The sequence below is a fragment of the Olea europaea genome, chromosome 22 (assembly GCF_002742605.1).
Source record: "Olea europaea var. sylvestris chromosome 22, O_europaea_v1, whole genome shotgun sequence".
NCBI classification, from domain to species: Eukaryota; Viridiplantae; Streptophyta; class Magnoliopsida; order Lamiales; family Oleaceae; genus Olea; species Olea europaea.
In genome coordinates, this window is record NC_036258.1 from 7,454,815 (window position 1) to 7,477,248 (window position 22,434).

At 31.0% G+C, this 22,434-nt stretch overlaps 1 protein-coding gene across 1 annotated transcript; it reads left to right on the forward strand.

Moving 5' to 3' along the window:
• Window positions 1-3,328: 3,328 nt before the first annotated feature.
• Window positions 3,329-5,257, forward strand: LOC111371112 (probable indole-3-pyruvate monooxygenase YUCCA3). The gene is made up of 3 exons (XM_022993020.1): window positions 3,329-3,976; window positions 4,066-4,437; window positions 5,039-5,257. Exons 1-3 carry the CDS (start codon window positions 3,329-3,331, stop codon window positions 5,255-5,257), a joined length of 1,239 nt encoding a protein of 412 aa, XP_022848788.1.
• Window positions 5,258-22,434: the final 17,177 nt, after the last annotated feature.

Below are 22,434 nucleotides of genomic sequence, written 5' to 3' on the forward strand. Positions count from 1 at the left end.
ACTCCCAACAACGGATCAATATCACTCCAAACTTATCCTTTCAATAGGTTAAGTGGACATGCTAAGTACAACCGTAATAACCAAAATTAAAGAGTTAAGGGTTAGAAAAATGGGTTACTTCTCATTAGTTCTTGAGTCATAGTCTCAAGCTCAACTATGGACAACGATATTTCATGGAATTTTAAATATATATCTTTGGAGATCTTGCTTAGCTTGCGTGGATTGTCGTTGCACCACATCTTGCATGTCCCCCAATATATTACATTGTCATCTTGAATATGGTATAACTTGCTTAAATTATCTAATTCGAACTCAACTAAGAATACTTCGATCTTCTCATCTTCTTTAATTACAAAATTGATGAAGTTGAAGGTTTGCATGCTAATTACATCTTCTTTGAATATCACTAATTCGTTTGGCTCCTTCGTGATTAATTCATTCTATTCTACATTTTTTTCTTTAGTTGTTGGTTCCTCGGGTTTACTAATGAATTAGTCATCCATAAACATGTTACTCACTCATCCAGAATTATTTGATCTTCAATCATTTTATATTTTTGCACGGTAATGTCTCCTATAATTATTTTACCGTAATCATCTTGTTCTTCATTTTGGTATTGTCAATAACAAGCAATTTTTAATATAATGTAATGCACTACAATATTTACAAGTCGATCTAATCTCTCCATAAACAATAGATTTGATGTTTAGTCGCTCCGGGAAGCCATCCTTATCTAATACATTATGTTGATTGTATTCTCACTTTTTAAGTTCTTATCTAAAATGAATTCTCAAAAAACCATGTCACCATCATCTAAGTTGGGATTAATCATTGTGAATTTTTGACATCTTGCTTCATTTCAGTCCTTGCCAATAGAGTAAAGAAAAAACAAGTAGATAAGTCGAAAAAGAAAAAGAAAAAAATCAAACAAAAGTACGAAATAATTGAAATCAATATTAAATAAAATAATCTCCAGCAACGATGCCGACTATTTGTTGTCGATTTTTATGTCCCACAAATGTATGAATCGTAACATGTAATAAAGTGGACCTATAAATTCGAATATCATTTCTACGAGGACTACTATCAAATAATTAAAAAATCAATTTTTAACTGTTATTTCATTATTCAACCCATCATTTTTTATTTTTTTTTCTTGCAAGTAGAACTCACTTTTCTCTCCAACGGTGAAAAAATCAATTTTCAAAATCACTACGTACAAGCTCTAAATTAAATAATAAAATTGACTTTTTTTATATGATGGTTTAAGTGTTAGGATTTATAAGTTCACCATAGTTATCCCCTTTACCTCAATCAATAAGTTTTATACAATTGATTATGTTTACCTAATCGAATTCTTTCTAATATATTCAATTTACCCATATTGAGTTCTCATTAAGTTTATTTAACTAATTTAATTCAACATCTCTATATAAATTAATCTTAGTTAAATGTAATTATGTTCTAAGAATTCGTGTAATGGCCTTAATAAATAGCAAAAGTATCCCCACGTTTTGTACTAGTTGCTGACTTTTACTACATGGTCTAAACAAATAATTCGCATTTCTACGTAATTATTGTTCACAAAATCAATGAATTAGTGGCCAATTAATCCAAGCTTTAAGATTAGAAGTAAAAACAATTCGCAAAATCAATTTGAGATATAAAACTCTTTAATTAAAAATAAGGTTTAAATTTAGATTACAATCATTTATCCTAACTAGATACTTAATTACACATCATGGGAGAAGAATAAAACAAGAAGGAATTAAACTGTATCACCAGGTATTAAAGAAAACCAAGAAAATGATGAATACCTTGCACCAAGGAAATCATTGAAACCCTAACTTCTTGATTGATTTCTTGATTTTTCACTCCTTTTGGCTTGAATAATATATGTATAATGAATCCCTAATCCTTGGTTTGAATGTATATGTATATGTATAATAGGACTCCACAAGCCCCTTTAAATTGTTGGACTTGGGTATGTATTTATAAAACAAGATTTAAATAAAATCATTGTTCAACTTAATTTCCACAAAAGAGTTCAAATTGGTTTCTACCAAAAAGCATTAGAAATAAAAGGAAATAAATTCCTTGTTCAATTGGAGTCCTTTTCTCACATGACTTTAGTTCTTCATCTTCTATTATTTTGCAATTAAGTCCTCATCATTCCAAAATCATAATTATTGATCCAAGACAAGTTTCAAAGTTTACAATTTACTCCTCAAACTTTCCAAATATCAAATTTCACTCTCGAAACTTTATAAATTTTTATCGAATGCTCCATTAATATTTCCAATTGATCTCATGCAATCCGGTTAATATTCAATTGCTTGAAATAAACTCCAATTAAGTTACAAATAACCTCTTTTATATAAATTGTATTTAAGTTGGGAATTTTCTACAATTAACATAATTTATACAAATTAAGTAGATAATTGCTCAATTTATATATAATAAATTAAGAATAGAAGTCCGAATAAGGACATAAATGCACTTATCAATAATACTAGATATTTCCAAGATTTCATGTTGTTAGCCTCTTCAAAAATACGACTATGGACTATATTACGCCAACACGTGCACCACCATTCGAATCTCTCTCAAAGTAACCCTAGCCTCTACCAATAACCTCAAGACCATGATACCTATTCATTATACCTGAGCCATGTACTACAGTAGCCCTTGCTTATTTGATCCTTCTCTATGTCCTTCTCTAGTATTAGTCGAATACTGTAAATTGTAACACTAAGCTCCCCACCATATTTTTGAACAGAACACTAGTATTCACATATGATTTATTCTCTTTTGCGTGCGTGTCTTTGCAGTTGTCACTATTTTATCGGTCATTTTTAAGTTATTCAAGTGTTTTCTTTTGAGGGCTTAAGCGTAACAAATTTCAAGTTTATCTTTATGGCAGTAGTTTAGAACTAGAATTTTTCTACTTGAACAGAATTTTTGTATTGATAGGTGCATGCATCTGTCAACTTATCTATACAAAATCATATCGGTACAAGTAGAATAATTCAGAAAGTTGACATGTCTCAATTATCCGAAAGGACAATCAAATCTTCCTTTTTCAAGTCCAATTATCAGCTACCCTCAACACCACCTCCTCTATTTGAACCCTTAACCCACTCCACACAATTCTTCAAACTGGAGATTACGTTGTCTGTGCCCTCTCTCTATTTATCTGTCTTCTGTCCTATTCTCATTCAAATCGCATAAATTCCTTGGAAACATTTTGAAAGCTTCCCAACATTTCCATTTTCCAGTTTTATATAAACTCTTGATGAATCCTTGTAATCTTTGTATGCCACCACCAATGGATACTACTTTCGATGATCTATTTTCCGGTCGATGCATACTGGTAAATGGCCCTGTAATTGTTGGGGCAGGTCCAACAGGCTTATCAGTTGGTGCTGGCCTTAAACAAGAGGGGGTTCCATTTGTGATCCTTGAAAGAGCTAGCTGCATTGCCTCTTTATGGCAAAATCGGACCTATGATCGACTTAAACTTCATCTTCCAAAACAATTCTGCGAGTTACCATACCATCCATTCCCAGAAAACTTCCCAGAGTACCCCACGAAACACCAATTCATCGACTACCTTGAATCATATGTAAAAAAATTTGATATCAATCCTAGGTTCAATGAGTCGGTTCAATCTGCTAAGTTCGTTGAAACATGTGACTTATGGCGCGTTAAGACCCTGAGGAATGATGATTCGACTATAGAGTACATTTGCAGGTGGCTCATGGTGGCTACCGGAGAAAATGCTGAGAAGGTTGTGCCCGAATTCGAAGGGTTGCAAGAATTTGGCGGCAGTGTTTTGCATGCTTGTGATTACAAAACAGGTGAGGCTTATCAAGGAAAGAATGTACTAGTTGTTGGCTGTGGAAATTCAGGAATGGAAGTTTCTCCTGATCTTTGCCACCATAATGCACTTCCATTAATGGTGGTTCGCAGCTCGGTCAGTCAATCTTGTCTTTCTTGTTTTATCTCAAATACTTTACATACAGTGAACAAGATTTTAACATTTTTCCTAACTAAAATGCGTAGGTTCATATACTGCCGAGGGAAATTTTTGGGAAATCGACATTCGAGTTGTCAGTTAAGCTAACAATGTGGTTGCCAGTTTGGGTTGTGGATAAAACACTGCTAGCAGCTGCAAGATTAATCCTAGGAAATGTTGAAAAGTATGGGCTTAAGAGGCCATCCACTGGTCCTTTACAGCTCAAGAACATTCAAGGGAAAACCCCTGTCCTGGATATAGGTGCCCTTAAACAGATTAGATCTGGTAAAATCAAGATTGTCCCTGGAATTAACAGGTTTTCAACTGGGAAAGTTGAATTGGTCAACGGGCAAATTCTTGAAATTGATTCTGTCATCTTGGCAACTGGGTATTGCAGCAATGTCCCATCTTGGTTAAAGGTTAGAATCCCCCCCCCCCCTCTCTCTCTCTCTCTCTATATATACACACTTGTGTGTGTTGTGGGGTGGGGGGAGGTTGAGTGGACTGGGGTGGATTTATATAACAGTTATGGAAGGTGAATGTCGTATATATATCAAGATTTACATAATGTCATGTGGCGTTCTATCATTTGTCAGTTTAAAATATAATCAATTTTTTCATCCAATCTTTTCTCCACACATCATTTTTAGTAATCGTTAATATACTATTTTGATGTGTAATATAGTCGCTAGTCAGGTTAGTGGGATATGTTTTGATTTGTATATAACTATTAATATCTATATATTGGACTTAATTCAAAAAATTGACAATACTGTTCAATACTCTCGATATTATACAATTAATGTACCAGACGTACAATACTAATACGATATTTTCTTCTCAATTAATTTTTCTGGGACAAAAAAATACTTTATTCTTTCATTCTTTTTCCTTCTCCCAGTGCTTGTTGTTCAACTTTATTTTAATCTAATCTAATATGAGATGTATTTTTAGGTCGAGAATATCTAAGCTGTTCAAGGATTCTTGTTTGGACATATTGTAACAAATAAATTCATTAAGTCAAGATTTTTTTTTATTATTATTTTCTTTTCAAGAGATGGATTTCCCAAATCAAACCTACCGAATGGATGGAAAGGCAAAAGTGGGATATATGCAGTTGGTTTCTCAAGAAGAGGCCTCTCTGGTGCATCTTTGGATGCCATTAGAGTAGCACAAGATATAGGCAAAATCTGGAAAAAAGAAATTGAGTGCAATAAAAAGTGCAAATCCCATTTCTAATTTATACCAAACAACCCTTTAGCGCATTAATTAAGAGTGTTTTCTTTAGGGCTTGTAGATTTGCTTAGACATGAAAAGAAGAAAGGTGACACTTGAATCAGAGCAGCCCTCTTCATAAAAGTTAGTCCCAAAATATTTTTTTTGAGCATTTTTGTACAAAAGGAAGATGAGGCTTTTCGATTTTTAGTGCCAAGGGATTTGTATAAATAGGCTGAGTTGTTCGACTAAAGTTAAGTATTTTTATTTCATTCTCTCAAGTTGGTCCATCTAGTATTTTATTATTCAATGCTCAAAACGTATAAAGTGCATAAAGCATACGATGTCAAATAGTACATATATATTATTGTTGTCATCCAGACTTTACTCGCCAAAAAATCAAAGTATATTAAAATAATGAGCTACTTTTTCAATTTTACAAACAGATATATTTAGCATTACAATTTTAGCTCCGACTTTTTACCGATTTATGGTCCCACTGAATTTGGTGAGCCCCTTATCAATAATCCCCCAACGTTAATACTCTATCTAAATGTGAAATCGACTATACACTTAATTTTTATTAAGTACATATAAAAGCTCTAGAGAGACCATGTTGCTTAGCACAAGCGTAGCACCAACAACATTAATGAAGAACGGTGGAGAATTGTTTTTTCGAGTCAAAATTGCAACATAATTGACAAATCGTGGGAACCCAGGATACTCTTGGAATTCAGAAAAGGAAAAATAAAAATAAAAATAAAAATAAATAATAATAATAATAATAATAATAATAATAATAATAATAATAATAATAATAATAATAATAATAATAATAATAATAATAAAATAATAAAAAAATCGTGCTTAAAATCAAATCAAATTGTTTCTATGCATGTACTTCACATTATACTCAATATTAAAATATTACAGATTGACTAAGAGGAAAAGTAAACAACTTTCTTCTGTTATTTGAAATATGTTTAAATACCATGTACAAATGCCACATCATGGTAGTTTGCAAGATGTTATACTCGGTCCAAGATATTAAGTCTCTCTTTGATTTTGTTCAAAATCAAATTTTTTGTAAATTTTGATAAAAATTGAAGGAATGTGTGGATGCAAAGTTAATATAAGTTGTATGGTTAAAATTAATGGTTGACTTTAACTTAGATTTTTACCAATATTTTAGCTAAATCAACGAACTAGTAAACGATTGCAATCGCGCAAATTGAGCAGAGAATGAGAAAACGTCAATATACACACATGAAATATGTGTCTATTCAACTTTTTACTCATTTATTAAAAGTAGTAGTAACTTTCTTTTAGTTGTTTGAAATATGCTTAAATATCATGTGCAAAGTCAATTTCACCAAATATATCGATATCATAGGTTCCAGGGAACAATCTGATGGATAAGACCTTTCATTCCTAGGTGAAATCTCCCAAAATCTTTTCATCATCTAAGTCAAAAACATACAACATTCATCTTTATTTCTCAACTTTATCCATTTCTCCTATATTCTAATTTCCAAACAAAAAGGTTAATCCCTTCAATGTTGTCTTCTTGTATGGTTTGAATTCTTGATTTTATTTGTTTAAAATTGAACTGCCTCATCAAAAAGTTATATGGTATCTCGTCCCTTTTCAGTTATGAAAGTAATTCAATGCGCGAGGTAGTGCACTGATATGATAATTTTAAATAAATAAATATGTCCCTTCTTTAAAAAACTTAGATTTTTAAATAAGGCAATTCAACACAGCACCAATGTAGATAAAGATACCAAGTATTGGCACCATCCATTTATGACCCTATCTATACATAGGAGCTTTGAAATGAAAATAACTAATTATGTTTACTTTCTAATAGCTTTCATTTTAGATGAAGCAATTCAATATTTCATATATCATTTTTACTTTTAGTTTCATTTTTTTTCCTTTCCCACTTCTAATTTTATTACTTGTACCTTCACAACATATAGCTTGAAATTCTTCCCAAGTTTCTAGATTTCCAAATTACAACATTCTCAACCCTAAAGGAACATTCTATGTGATCCCTATGATAAAACCTAGTTCACAATTTTCCAGCCCCTCCATGTTAAATTAGTTCAGATATCAACTGTAGAGATCAAACCTAAAATCTGGTCAACAAGCCCTAAGGGAGAGGATGACAAAAAAATTATATCTAGCATGAATCAAGTTTCTTGATTGAGGATGAACAATAAAAATCGGAATGCTTATTCTCCATTTTCAAAGGGTGGGAAAAAAAAGGGAAAGAGAGAATAGAAAAGTAATCCATACACGGGACAACCCACATGAGTTCCCATGCTGTTGATTCAACCATGCATAAAACCTTTATCTTGTTGTGTCCATTTAGATTTGAATCACCAACAGACACAAATATACCAAAAACAAAAAAAAAAAAAAAGTACTAATTTTGGACCCATAGGTTGGGAGGGACCCTATGATCTTTCTCGGCGGGACGACACCCAAGAGAGAAAGGAATGCATTGGGACGGTAAACAAGAAAACTACATTTTGAAGATTGGAAGTAGTTATTAATTCACGGTACAGAATGAAAACTTCATTCTCATTGAAACCAAATACTTTATTACCTAGATGAACATCAAAACCACAGCTCACACTCACCAACTTGCTCCATCAAAGTACGTTTTGAAATTTGCACTTCTATGAGCCAATAGTGACATGGAAGATTGTGGCTTACCAGAAAAAGACATGAAAAGTACAGTTGTACTTGTGTCCTTTTCCATTGAAATTTTTGAGTTTCGAATTTTCTCTCCTTTATGACAAACTCTTCAAATGTCCTAGTTTGACACTGTTACCAAGAAAAGAAACACACATGGGGTGTTCACCAACTGTATCTCTACTTACTAATGAAGAAAACCCATTCCCTCATGTTGTGATGCACCTTCCATTCAATTTCAGTGTTTAACTAGTGGATTGTAGGCATTGTCCTAGAGGTGTCAAAAACGTGCCAGGCAGCCCGAAACCTTCAGGCACTACATGAACCGGCACTACAGCCGGACCTACCTAAAAAATAAAAATCTGCAAATTTATCCAAATGCAATTGTACGGGACCCGGCATCTGGCCAGATAAGGTTTACACTTCAACACTCTTCAATCTTCATATCCTAGTTCTGCAAGGCTCACAGAACAATGTGAGGCATAAGTTCTCATGGTACTCTTGTCCTCACCTGCTTTCAGTTATATCGGTATTTTACTAAAAGCTATACCAGCAATTCAGCAAGAATGAACAATTTCTTTGAGACTGGCAAAGTCAGAGTCATTTGGCTCGAAAGTTACACTAGGTGGCATCAGGATCTGAATTCACTATTCACTAGTCTGCAAAGAACCAATGAGCACAGAACTCAAAAATGTAAAGTCCGTCGTCACAGAAACTAACTGCTTTCAGATAGTTTTATAAACCTGCTTGAGAAGAGTTAAAAGTAAGCCTTAAAATTTTATCCCTAACATCAATTGGAGTTACTTCAAATAATCAATGTTCATTAATTAATGTCAGAACAGCATCAAGTGCCAATTAATTGAACATAAAACTCAAAGCATGATAAACTATTAATGAAATTCGATAGTGGCAAATAACAAAATCTTTGAATAGCATGTACAAGAGCAAAGATCAAATCCACTTCATCAAGGAAGCTCGCATGCGTGGGCAGAAAGGCATCCAATTTAATATACATCTCTCTTTCCAATATCTCATGCAAAATTAGAGATTATTGCTCCAATAAAATCAGATGACTTCATACTATTTGCACTGATGAAGGAAGAAACAAAAGCCTAAAATCCCTACGGAAATTCTATGACCACATAAATATTAGACATTAAACAAATATATCAAGTTATAGGTTTCATGTACAAGAACAAGCAGTCTATTTCCAGCTTTCATTCCCCAAAATTTTCATTTGGAAGAAACCATCTGATCAATTTCACCATTTTGGTTGTACATAGACGCAATTTTCTTCACATACGACGGAATATGCCTATCGGCTCTGCACCCATAAATGTTAAATAAGCACACAATCATCTTTGTTCTTCACCAGTTACAACTATTTCGAGTATTCATATTGGAAGCATACCTTTGTTTATATGATATTTAGTTGAGATCATACAATGGAATTTAGACCAACGTCCAATGGAGAGGAATAATAACTCGAAAACCAAAAGCTAAACAAAAGAGTCACAGTCGAATAAGATACATGAAAAGTGTATAATTGCATCCTATGGACTCAAGAAATATGTTAGGCCAATTGAAGGTCACACATGAAATAGATTACGGGGTTAGAAAGAGGTCACCAAGAATACATGCACTGGGAGATAGCTGATGTTAAAATGACAGCTAATACTTAGATCGTACCATGGTTGGATGAAAGACATTAAGTAACAAGGATTGAGGACATTTGAGGGTCAATCAAGTACAATAATTATATAGCGTTACGAGTGTTCATTTTGAAATAAAATTACTCGCAACTAGTTACATGAAGGCCACTAAACTGCATAATATTTTCAGTTTAAATTGAATGTTGAGGTCACACACGGGAAATTATAGTTACAGCTAGATATATCTGAATTCAGATTTAAATTTCCCATTATTTTATTTCATGTAAATTTGTTTTTGAGTTTAGATTTTTCACAATTATTTTCAGGTTCGAGTGCACATGCCATATGATTATTTAAATTAATATAGTAAAAATAAATTAGGGTTTTCTTTGAGAGGGTCATGAGATCACATGAGATTCACTATTCATAACATATTTTATTTTTCAGTTATTGCAGTTATGAAGTTAGTTGCATTACAATATATGCCTTAATAACAATTACAATAGTACAATGATCTGAACCATGCTCTTGGATAATTAATCAAGCAGAAATTTAGGGTTTGACTCATCATTGGGTGAATGTGGGCATTAATTTTGCTTAGAGACTCTAAATTTTATGAAACACGAAATCTATTGAATTGCTTGAAAACCAAGTTTGAAATCTATTGAAAAGCATGAAAAAATAAATAAATAAATAAAATTTACTAAGTTTGAAATCATAATACATTGAACTCAAATAACAAGTACACTTTGGACGTATTTTGTATGTTGAATTATATTGAACAAACAAATATGTGACAAGCCTACTTTGTGTGATCATGTGCAAATTATGCACATGTTTGGGCGCAATTAATTTCAAATTTTAATTAAAAATACCAACGTTGTAACAATATACTTGAATTGACTAGACGCAATATTTGAAAAAAAAAAAAAAAAAAAAAAAAAAAACAACCTGATGTTCGTCATTTTCTATTTTGAAATACGAAAATTGCCCTGCTTGAGAATATTAAATGTAACAAGTTAGAAGCATCACAGTCTTTCCCTCAAGATTTTTAATTGACTGCAGATAAAGCAGTCAAAAATGGTTGGCATAGTGGTGCCCGTTGATCGTAGAACGTTCGGATTCTTAATTATGATTTTGGGAGGGCGCCCAAACAGTGGCTACATAGTTTAATCACACCAAGCACGCATTTTATATTCATAATCAGAAGTTTTTATCTCTGGAAGTTTTAAGTGTGTAACCTTATTTTCAAACTCTTCTAGCCATCCACATGTATTTTGACACTCGTGTTCCTCGTCGGATGCCTCTCCCAGTAATAATAAAAATAATAATAAAATGCACCGACTTCCTGTTTAGTTCCCATTTCTTAGAACTTTTTTTTCCAATTTATTTTCAACCTTACATTTAATAAGACTTGTAAACCTTTCAATCTTATATATATTTCACTAATTTTTATTAAAATCTACTAAAAATTTAATTGTTATCCAAAATAAATAGGGGTTGAATTTGAATCCAGAATAACTTCGAAATTGTTCAATCTCTACCAAAAAGTGTAAATATTAGCTTTTAAAGACAGGTTTAATATGAAAGTTGAGCATCATGTATAACATGAAGACGAATAAAATTCTTTATCTAATATTTCATCTAAAATTATTTAATCTAACATATTAGACATGTGGTACGATGCTCCTTTCATGTCCATACTAAGTTAAAAGTATGCACCAAACGAAGAAATCAAGATATATTATCGACGGTTTGTAGTAGCACAAGGAAGATTTTGGCTCAGTTTTAGGCGCTAAAATAGGCAGTAGTTACCAGCTTCATTAGCCGAATCTAAGTATTGGAAAACGTGTCAAACAAATGTGGAATCATTAATCAATACACTGTACTTACATTTATTTATTTATTATTCTTTACGCTTAAAAAATATAACTCACACACGTGGTTTCAAGCCTAATAGTAATCTGTTTGACTTTTCGACATGCTTAACTCGACAAATTAACACACAAACAAGATAAAGATGTTAAAAAAGTCAATGTTTTATACAATTAAAAAATATCTATATACACATATATACATCTCCTAAGCACCGATGTTTAGGAGATTATATATATAACACTATTGCAATTTAACATCATTCCACATTTTAGCGAAGGGAAAAAATGATATATTCAGTTATATGTAGAAATATAAGATTTATGGTCAATGTCACCTAAAATGGTAATTACCACTATCAATAATATCATTACTTATTTTATCTAATATTACTTATTTTATCTAATAACTCCACATTTTTACGTAAATTGATGCTAAACACCAATAATACTATATAATATTACTCATACATTAAAACCGTCAAATCTAATTTGCTAAACATTTGTAATTAAATATAACTTACCAACGTAACCACTTGGATTTGATAATACGACTTTTACCCTTTTCTGGATTATGCCACATGCAAGCACCACTACTTCTTAGCCCAATGCTGACTAAATAATTAATGTACTTTTTTTGAAGTGTATATATATGAAGAAAAAATATTCGTAAGCCATAAAGGCTCAGAAGTTGGTTTCCACAAACTATTTTTCTTAGCTTTTCTTTAGTAAACAATTATGTATTATGATACGTTGGGCTCAGTGCGAGTAACAAGGCCAAAAAATAGATGCATGTGAAATATTTGTTCATTGCATGTTATATCAGATAATAAGAAACCACCTTTAACAATGTGCTTGGGAAAATAATGTGAATATTAGCGATAAAGTTCATAAACTTGTAATGCTTCCATGTGGCCTTCCTTTAAATTTTAATCATTAAACAGAGGAAGGTACTAATGTCTAACTAAACAATGAAGGGAAATATAAGATAAAAATATAAAGAATTAGTCAAATGGAACAAAAGCCAATATGGGGACCCTCTGCTAATCATGAATTCAGTTCAACACCAATCATATTAAAAGGATTCCTTTCCATTAATTTTAGACATTCTAAATTCTTGTTTAGACCCAAAAAATAGATAAACTACTATTTAAGGAAATTCTCTTATATGGCTATAGAATAACAGGCAAAAGGAGGATCAAGTTGGTGAAATTTTCTTATTTCTCTCAATACTATGAAAGTACTTGTAGTAGAGCATCACCGATAAAATGCTTGACGATGTTCATGGATACGCTTTTCTCAATAAATCTTTCGATAGTCCTGAATAGAAGTCTATTCTAGTTGTGATTTTCACTGTGAATGTCAATTTGAAAACTTTCTACTGGTGAATATTTTTATCAACTCATGTTTCAGCATTTAGTACTGTTTATTACTTTTAAGCAAAATGACAATTGTTTATTTATAATTTTTAAGAATGGATTTCAGTAATTTCAACATTATTACATCAAAATAATGAGCCAACACAATAAATTTAACATTGGAAACCCCTTTTTGGCCATAATTTAGCCAAAATAATATTTTGAATAGTAATTTTTAGGCAAATGTGATTAAAAAATAGGAAAAAAATTTACTTATAGAATGTGTAAATATGTGATTGAAAATGAATATATATAGAAAAAAGAGTGAAGATAATGGTTATCAAACATGGGCTAAAATAAACTTAGTAAATGATATTAATCATGTGAAAATAAGGCAAATTATATTATCATCAATTATTGATCAAAAAAAGTCAAATGTCAATAATAATAATAATAATAATAATAATAATAATAATAAGGGGTATTTTTAAAAATGTCTAATTTTAAGGGTATGCGTTGAAAAATGTCCACTCATTTGATTATAGTGTCAACTTGTCTATTATGTCCCTAATGAAAAACTACATTTTGAAATGGTATTCTCAACATTTCAAATGTCTTTATTGACATTTGATTTTTTTATCGATTTGTCACGAATTTTGAGAAGTGACTTCCATAAGAAGTTACATTAAAATAATGTTTTTCGACATTTCATATGTCATTCTCGACATTTGAACACCGTTTCATTTGTCTAGAATGATATTTTCCTACACTTAAAAGTGTTGTTCTCAACATTTCTGAATTAATGAAAAACATAGCATTTATTGTGATTTAACATGTATACTTTTTGAAATAAGTATGACAGGTTATGTGTCAAAATTTTATTGATCAATAACAATATTGCAAAAATGTCCATTTTTTGTCTTAGTGTGAAATTATAAATTGTTAATAAGGGTATTTTGGTCTAAATTCTTCCAAATTAGACATTTTTGCAATGGTGGACATTTTGGCAAATGACTAGATAAAAATGGACATTTTGTGAAATTTCCTCTAATAATAATAATAATAATAATAATAATAATAATAATAATAATAATGCAACAATTCTAGAAAAATAAAGATTAGTAAATGATCTGTTAGTAAATGATTACTAGGTTAATAATGTTTTTTGAGAAAATTTGAAAAACGAAAAAAGGGTGACATAATAAAAGGCAAAAGGATTTGGGAAATTTCCTTATTTCTCTCCAAAATATGGAAGTTCTAGCAGTAGAGTTTCAGTAATCTGTGCTGATATACGCTTCTCTTGATAAAGCTATCGATAGTTCCGGACGTAAGTCGATTCTAGCGGCCACTTTCGTCATGAATGTCAAGTTGAAAATTTTATGCTTACTGATGTTTTGGCATTTAGCAGTGTTTCTTACTATTTTCTTTAAGCAAAATGGCAATTGTTTATATATAGCCCTTGTTTGAGCCATATTATTTTCAAAAAAATATATTGTTCAACAGTGATTTGATGTCATTTCAACCATTCATTCTTCAATAAAATAATATTACACACAAATCTAAAACTTTTTCTTATTTTTAACCACACATTTCTCATTGATTTGACATCAATAATGTATTTTTTCCCTATAATGTGGCTCAAACAAGTTCGTAATATTTAAAAATAGATTTCAATAATTTGAAAATTATAAATCAAAATAGCATTTAAACTCGAAACTAAGCCCACGTTTGGTACCCATTTTTTTAAAATGCATTTTTCTCTCCCTTCTTTTCAACCACACATTCTTTATTAAAATAATATTACACATAAATTAAAAACTTTTTCTTATTTTTCAACCTCACACTTCCCATCAAATTACTATTCTAAAATGCATTATTACATAAAAATGGCTTTCAAACACCCCCTAAATAAACTTTATTTAGGGATATTGATCCTATGAAAAAGAAACAAATTATCACTGATTACTGATCAGAAAAAGTCAAATAAAAAATAACAATGCGACGGTTCTTGAAAAATAAAGATTAAAAATTTGAAAAAAGGGTGACAAGGGTTTGAAAGATAATAATTAAGAAAAATGTATATACAGAGAAAATGTTTTTAATTCAAGATAATATTGGAAAGCAGTGTTTTGATTTCCAAAGGAGATAGATCTTTTCTAGATTAACGAAATTATGGAATTCCTACCACTTAAGACCTTGTGATAAAACCCAAATGTCATGAACAACAAAGGAAATACTGAATAATTTCGATACCAATTTGTTGTGATTATAGACGAGAAAAGAATATGACACAATATTAAGTAGTTTGTTACGAACTCAAGAATAAAATAATTGGCAGGGGAATGAAGATTTCATTAAAATATGGAGAAAGAATTACAATGATTTTATGTTTTGATTTGTCTACTAAATTTATAAGGGATATTTCAAGCGCTAAATGTACAGTTACAGATGGAAAGTAATGCTTAAAACACGTCAAAATGCGAAAATGAACATGCACCGGATGAATATGGTGCACAATTGTCGGGCTAGTGCCAGGCAAGTGCCAAATTCACTGCTTTGGACACTCGAGCGCCAGACGAGCATAATTACTCTAAAAAGTCCTCTCAAATCAATAACTCGATCTCTTCAAGAGCAACATATTCTAACTCTCAATTAAGCTTTAAAATTTAACTTCAACTAGAATTTACCAAATAGGCTTTGAATAAAATTCCAAAAGCATTCCAACAAATAGATTGCTTCTTAGTGTCGACTTTAATTAAATTCTCAATCATCTTCAAAATAGAATTTGAGTAACATCCTAATTCTAATAAATACCACCTTAACAAGAGTTCTACTGCAATGAGTAAATTTCAAAAATTCCTCACTTTGGTGACAAATTCCATTGCAAGGAATAAGCTTCATTTTTTAAGAGGAAAAACACAAAGAAATTCTCCATCAAACTTTCAAACTTGAAAATATTCTCCACCTTTACCACAAAACCAATGGGTTCAAACTCAAAAACCCGAGTGATCAAAATTCCAAGAACACCCTTGGAAGCCAAAGGCTCAAATCGTGAGCAACAAAATCGAACGTGATTAACAATCACCAAATAAGGCCAAAACAAGTCCTGTAATAAAATCATCACAAAATGCTTCAACTGGAGGATCTTTGCTGGAATCATCACCTTAAACTACGAACAAAGCAGAATTAATTGAATCGGCATCTTTGTACCAATGTGGAGATATATTCTGAGAAACGGGTCTGTTTCTTAAAATTGAATACAGTGGCACCTCTTTTAATAGTGGAAAAGTGGAACTATCCATAACTTTCAAACTTACATGTATTGGTCAAAATATACCCCAAACAAAACTATTAAGATATTGAACCAAACTCACAATCCACTTGAGCTCAAAATTTATGCTGATTGACCTTCAAAGATTCCATAGAAAGAGCAAGACATTTAATTGGGACTTTTTCTATCCTTGTAATACAATATAAGCACCCTTACAAACTTTCAAGACTTTATCTTTACCAATGAATTTGTACCCTTTCAAGTTAAGAGTACTTAAGGAGATAATAATTTTCTTCAAATCAAGAATATGCGTATTGCATCAAGTGTTTTTAACTTCCATCAATCAGCATAATCCTAACCTTTCCTATATGGCTATTTGACAAGGCGTATTATTATCTATTACGACAATACATTTGGAAGCTTTTTCATATGTTATAAATGAATCTAGATTGGAACACATACAAAAAATGCAAGCCGTATCAAGAATCCATTCATTTTCAAGTTTAGAATTGCCATCAGAAATAACCCAAAGATCTCCATCATTGTGAAATGTTTCTCTAATACTGGCTTCACTCAAAGTATCTAATTGATTTCCCTTTTGATTAGCTGCAGCCAATTTTTCTTTATTCTGTAACTTATAACAATCCTTAACCAAGTATTCCTTCTTTTTGCAATAAGTACAAATTTTATTTGTGAAGTTAAACTTTAATTTGTCCCTTCCAGAACGACCATCAACAATAGAACCATTTCCATGAGCCTTAATTCAAATGAGATGTTTCATCTTCTCCGTTGAATAAAGAGCATCATAAACATCTTCAATGGTAAGATTATCATGATTATAGGATCGTGTCTCTAAACGACATATATGAATTGGACAACAGACACAATAAAATCAAACCCGAATCTTTGTTATCAGATTTAACCTCCAAAGTTTCAAGATCAGCAACAATTTTCTTAAACACAACTAGGTGGTCTTCAAAAGATGTACTTTATGCTATACGGTGAGAATAAATGCCCTGCTTCAAGCACAATTTGCTATTAAGACTTTTCGTCATGTACAATTGCTCTAATCTTAATCATAACGCAACAACGGACTTCTCCTACAAAATGTCTTGAAGAATGTTATTCGAAAGATGAAGATGGATTTATAATAGGGCCTTCTAATCGCTACGTTGTTTCTTCTCCTAATTTCAAATTGTGAGCATCTTGTTAAATCTTAACAATGTATCGTCCTAATCCATCTGAGGAAGTATTGCTCTCGTCTTTACCTGTCACAATGAAAATTTTGTGGTGCAATCCAAAAGCGAAATATCATATTTCACGGTTGCCATCCCAAAAATAATATCTCCCTATGAATAAGACATTAACTCTAATACCAGTTTGTTATGAACAACCAAAATATATCGAATAATTTTGATACCAAATTGTTATATATAGGGGATGTTTACCCTAAATAGAGTTATAGATAGAAGTAATGTTCAAAACACGTCAAAAAGTAAAAATGGACCTGACTTGGATGAATATGATAGGCTCGAGCTAGCTTCACTGCTCTTGGCGCTTGAGCGCTAGGCAAGCATAGTTATGCTAAAAAGCCCTACCTGGTCGATATCTTGATTTCTTCAAGTACAACACAAATTTTGACTCTCAGTTAGACTTCCAAATAGAAGTTTAACTAGAATTTGCAAAATAGACTTCGAATAGGATTTCAAAAAAAAAAATTTCCAACAATCAATCATCTTCAAAATAAAATTCGGGTCATGCCCTAATTCTAACAACAAACATTCTCCTAACTTAGTTGAAAAAAAATTCCAACAATCAATCATCTTTAAAATAAAATTCGGGTCACGCCCTAATTCTAACAACAAACATTCTCTTAACTTAGTTTATGTATATATTTTGGTACGATTCATAATGAATTTTAACATTGAATTTGTTGGAATGCATCAACGAAATTATCTAAAAATTAAAAAAAAAATTCTTTAATAAGATCTTCCAGATGCTCACGTGTATGTTATACCAAAAATAGATGATTCAAATTTTTACCTAAATTCAATGATCAATTCTTTAATTAATTATGAATCTCGAACTTCTAACTTTTTGGATTAGAAACTTCCAACTTTTAATTTCAAGAATTTGATGCTTCAAACCTCCAAGTCTTATATGGTATTTCCAAAGTCAACACCAGTCGATGGGTACCTTCTTTTAATTAAATCAAGAAACTAATTCTTGAACTAGACACCTAAATAAAGTAGGAAAAATAATTTTCTCTCTCTTTTTCTCTTTCTAAATTTGAACATTATGGAATTATGTATTATGATTGTTGTACAATTTCATAGGATGCCTAGTTTCCATCTAATCTCTATTTATAGAGATAGAATAATTACAATCATTGTACAATAATAATTCCACATTTAAATAAGAGTTCTAATTAAAATTCAAATAAGAGTTTTAATTAAAGTCCAAATTCAATTATTTTACATTTAATTGCATGTGTAGTCCTAGAACTTTAATTATAATTATAATTAAGTTTACAACATTTATAGTAATTACAACTAAGTATAAAACTTTATTATAATTACAATTAAACTCAAAATTATTATAATTATCCTAATTAAGTTCCAATACTTTATAAAGTTACTACAAGGACCTAATCGGACATTTATTATCCAAGTTCTAATAATTAGATAATATCTAGTCAACCCTAATTATTAGCTTTTGCTTTTCCATTAAAGGTAAAAGACCGAACTTTTGGAATATATAAGATCACAGAAACTAATAAATTAATAATACATTTCTTTGACCTGCCATATATGTATTTTATCTCAATCTGAGATTTGATAATTATACGAACATAAATGATCTTTTTACCCTTCTAGTTACTCTCACTATCTTAAGTACCATTTTCAATGGTCCTGTGAACTAATCATAGCTATCAAAATTTAATCATCCTAAACACTGAGTTGGAATTTTAACTATTCAAGAGAAAATATTTAATTAGTCACTCTACCTATTGTTCAAGATGAACTCATGTTCTCTACTCCATTCATTCTCAAATTTCCAACTCATCAAGATATTTGACCAATCAAATTGATCACATCCTTGATAAATCAAAGAACCATAAAATCACGAATATATATATATATATATAGTCATGTCAAGAGATTTAAATGAAATACACGGTGGTTAAGTGAAATTTAATTCTTCGCACAATCATGCTATAGAATTAAAGTCGACATGTAATCAGTTTAATACATTCGAAATGTACTAGTGTCACCTTGAACTATTTCTGTGATAATAACAAATCACAAACTTGAAAAATAAATCGGTCGACACTACAACCTTCCAGTACAAGGTTGTAGGCACTTTAATTTGCATGCTCAATATAAATACATGTAATAAATAAATAAAACCACAATTTATTTATTATAAATTATCATTTTATCATAGCAAAATATACTATATGAGCACACAATCCAAGAGAATTATTATGAGATGTCATAATATAAAGAATTATCTCTTCTCATAAAAATAGATTAAATAGACATTTCGTTTTTTTCTTGAGAAATATGATAATAATTTGTGCAATTTTGTATCATATATTAAATATAAATGGTATAGAAATGATCTTCTATCCACGATGGGTAGGAGATATAATATCCCCTTGCTAAAGTAGCATTATCATGTCGGCAAATCATATCTTTTTACTTTTATAAAGTAAAAAATGTACGATTCAATTGTTTATGTGGCGACACCAAGCCTACGGTAGGAAATTGTTATCCTTTCCACTGTAGTCAAGAATTAGCTCTAAAAAATTATGTATAAACAAATATTTTGGGCATTTAGTAATAAAATTATTGAAAATAATTTGCGGTACGTTTTCTTTTGGGCTAAACTTTTTGCCACGACTTTAGTGGGTTCCATTATCTAAAATACTAATCATTCATTTAAGTATGAATGCAAAAATGTTTGAAGATCATTTAAAGGTCGTTCTTCATTCCCGTCATTGGTTTTATTTCTTTACCTTGAACAATCTAAACATTGGTTGAGATACTTCCAAAAATTAATTCAAGATCTTCATCTCTAGTTAAGAGTTGTACAAAGATATTATTGATCTCTTTACCAACAATCGATGAGTGTCCATCTAAGTATGATAGAAAAAATAAATTATTAGTAGCCTGGATAGTGAAAACTATTTTCCCAAAAATGTAAAGTGTAATCAAAGAGTGGCCCAAAAGTGCACAAAAGTTTGCTAAAAGAATTTGATGCTACAAGTATATATTTTCCAAATAAAGTCACTTTATTTTATAAATTTACTAGAGATGCTTAGTTTAACTTTACAAACTCATTATATGCTTTGATTAAACTTTATAATAAGTATTTAGCATGGTCTGAATCGATAATTTACAAGAGAAACGTTAGACTCAAAATCGATCCTAAACCATTATGCAAAAGCAAATTTGATCGAAAAACTAAAAATTCCACGAATCCAATTCATACCTCCGGCCATTTATATTGTTCCAAACGCTCTCATTCTTTCAGGTAATGGCACTTCCAAGCTCTTAACACTCTAATTCGATGGTGTGTCTTGTATTTTGGGTGGTTGAGCTTGGAGAACAAAATCCATCCATATATATAGCCAAATTTCCATCAAGTTATGGCTATTGTTACCTTCCAATCAATGGAGAATTGAAAATGTTGAAAACTGAATAATGAATGTGGACTATCAATTGCCCCATCAATTGTTTGTTGAAGAAATGGGAATGGATGGACCAGCAGATATATTCTCCCATTTGGTCCATGCATTCAACCCAATGTTTCAACTTAATCCCATCAATTGTCTTTCTTAAGAAATAAACAGATGAATCATGGCAATGAGTTCTCTAATAATGAGTATCATCTTCTATGTATTATGATGCATTTAGTACCTTAAGAATTTTTCTGTATATGGTAACAATACTTAATGAAAAGACCATACGTCTTATTCTTGGTCCTACAAGAATATAATCTCTCAAATAAATAAAAAGGCACATTAATATGAGAAAACATCATGGCAAATAAGAGTTTTGTACAAAATATGTTTATACCATTCCATATTGGAACTAAGTCCCATTTTCTCTACATGATCCTTGAATCTCAATGTGGCATGCCTTTAGTCAAAGGATCAGCGATCATTAATTCAGTGTTTACGTGCTCAATGACCACTTTTTTTCTTTAATGCCTTCCCTTATGACTAAATACTTAATGTCGATATATTTAGTTTGACTACCACTTTTGTTGTTCTTAGCCATAAAGACAGCAGCTAAATTATCGTAGTAAATTATTAATTGCCTAGAAATAGAATTCATAATTCTAAGACCAGATATGAAACTCTTGATCCATACACCATGCGAAATAGCCTCAAAACAAGAAACGAACTCAACTTCTATAGTGGAAGGAGCAGTTAAGGTTTGCTTGGTACTCTTCCATGATATAGCTCCACCATCCATCATAAAAATATACCATGATGTTGATTTACGTGAATCAACACATCCAGCAAAGTCTGAATCTGAGCATCCAATCATTTTTAGATTATTCGTTCGTTTATACATAAGCATGTAATTTTGGTTCCTTGAAGGAACCGCATTACTTTCTTTGCTGTTCTCCAGTGGTCCATATCTGGATTACTTTAATATCATCCTATAATTTCTATAGCAAATGTGATGTCAGATCTTGTGCAGACTTAAGCATACATCTGACTTCCGACAGCAAAAGCATATGAAATGTTTTTCATTTGTTCCCTTTCTAGATCATTTTTTGGGCAGTAGCTCAAATTGAACCTATCACCCTTCATAATGGGAGCTATACTTGGTGAACAATTCTTCATCCAGAATCTCTCTAAAACTTTGCTGATATACGTTTCTTGAGACAAACCCAAAATAACTTGTAATAAGTCTTTATGAATCTTAATGCCAATAACATAAAATGTCTCATCCATATCCTTCATAACTAAATGTTTAGAGAGAAATTATTTTACCTCATGCAACAAACACTTATCATTGGTTACAAGTAAAATATCATCTACGTATAAAACAAGAAAAAAAGATCTTACTCCCATTAACCTTCTGGTATATATATGATCCATGTGATTTTCAACAAATCTAAATGAAGAAATTACTCCATGGAATTTTAAATACCATTGACGTGATGCTTGCTTCAGATCGTATATAAACTTCTTAAACTTTCAGATCGTATATAAACTTCTTAAACTTACATACCAAGTGCTCACCATCATTAGAGAAAAATCATTTAGGTTGTTTCATATAAACCTTCTCCTCTAAATCTCAATGCTGTTTTTGTATCCATT

Excerpts from the sequence above, each read along its gene's own strand:
- LOC111371112 (XM_022993020.1), top strand. The coding sequence starts at position 3,329 with ATGGATACTACTTTCGATGATCTATTTTCCGGTCGATGCATACTGGTA. Across the intron at positions 3,977-4,065 it reads TAATGGTGGTTCGCAGCTCG|GTTCATATACTGCCGAGGGA; the intron begins GTCAGTCAATCT and ends TAAAATGCGTAG. Across the intron at positions 4,438-5,038 it reads ATGTCCCATCTTGGTTAAAG|TCAAGATTTTTTTTTATTAT; the intron begins GTTAGAATCCCC and ends AAATTCATTAAG.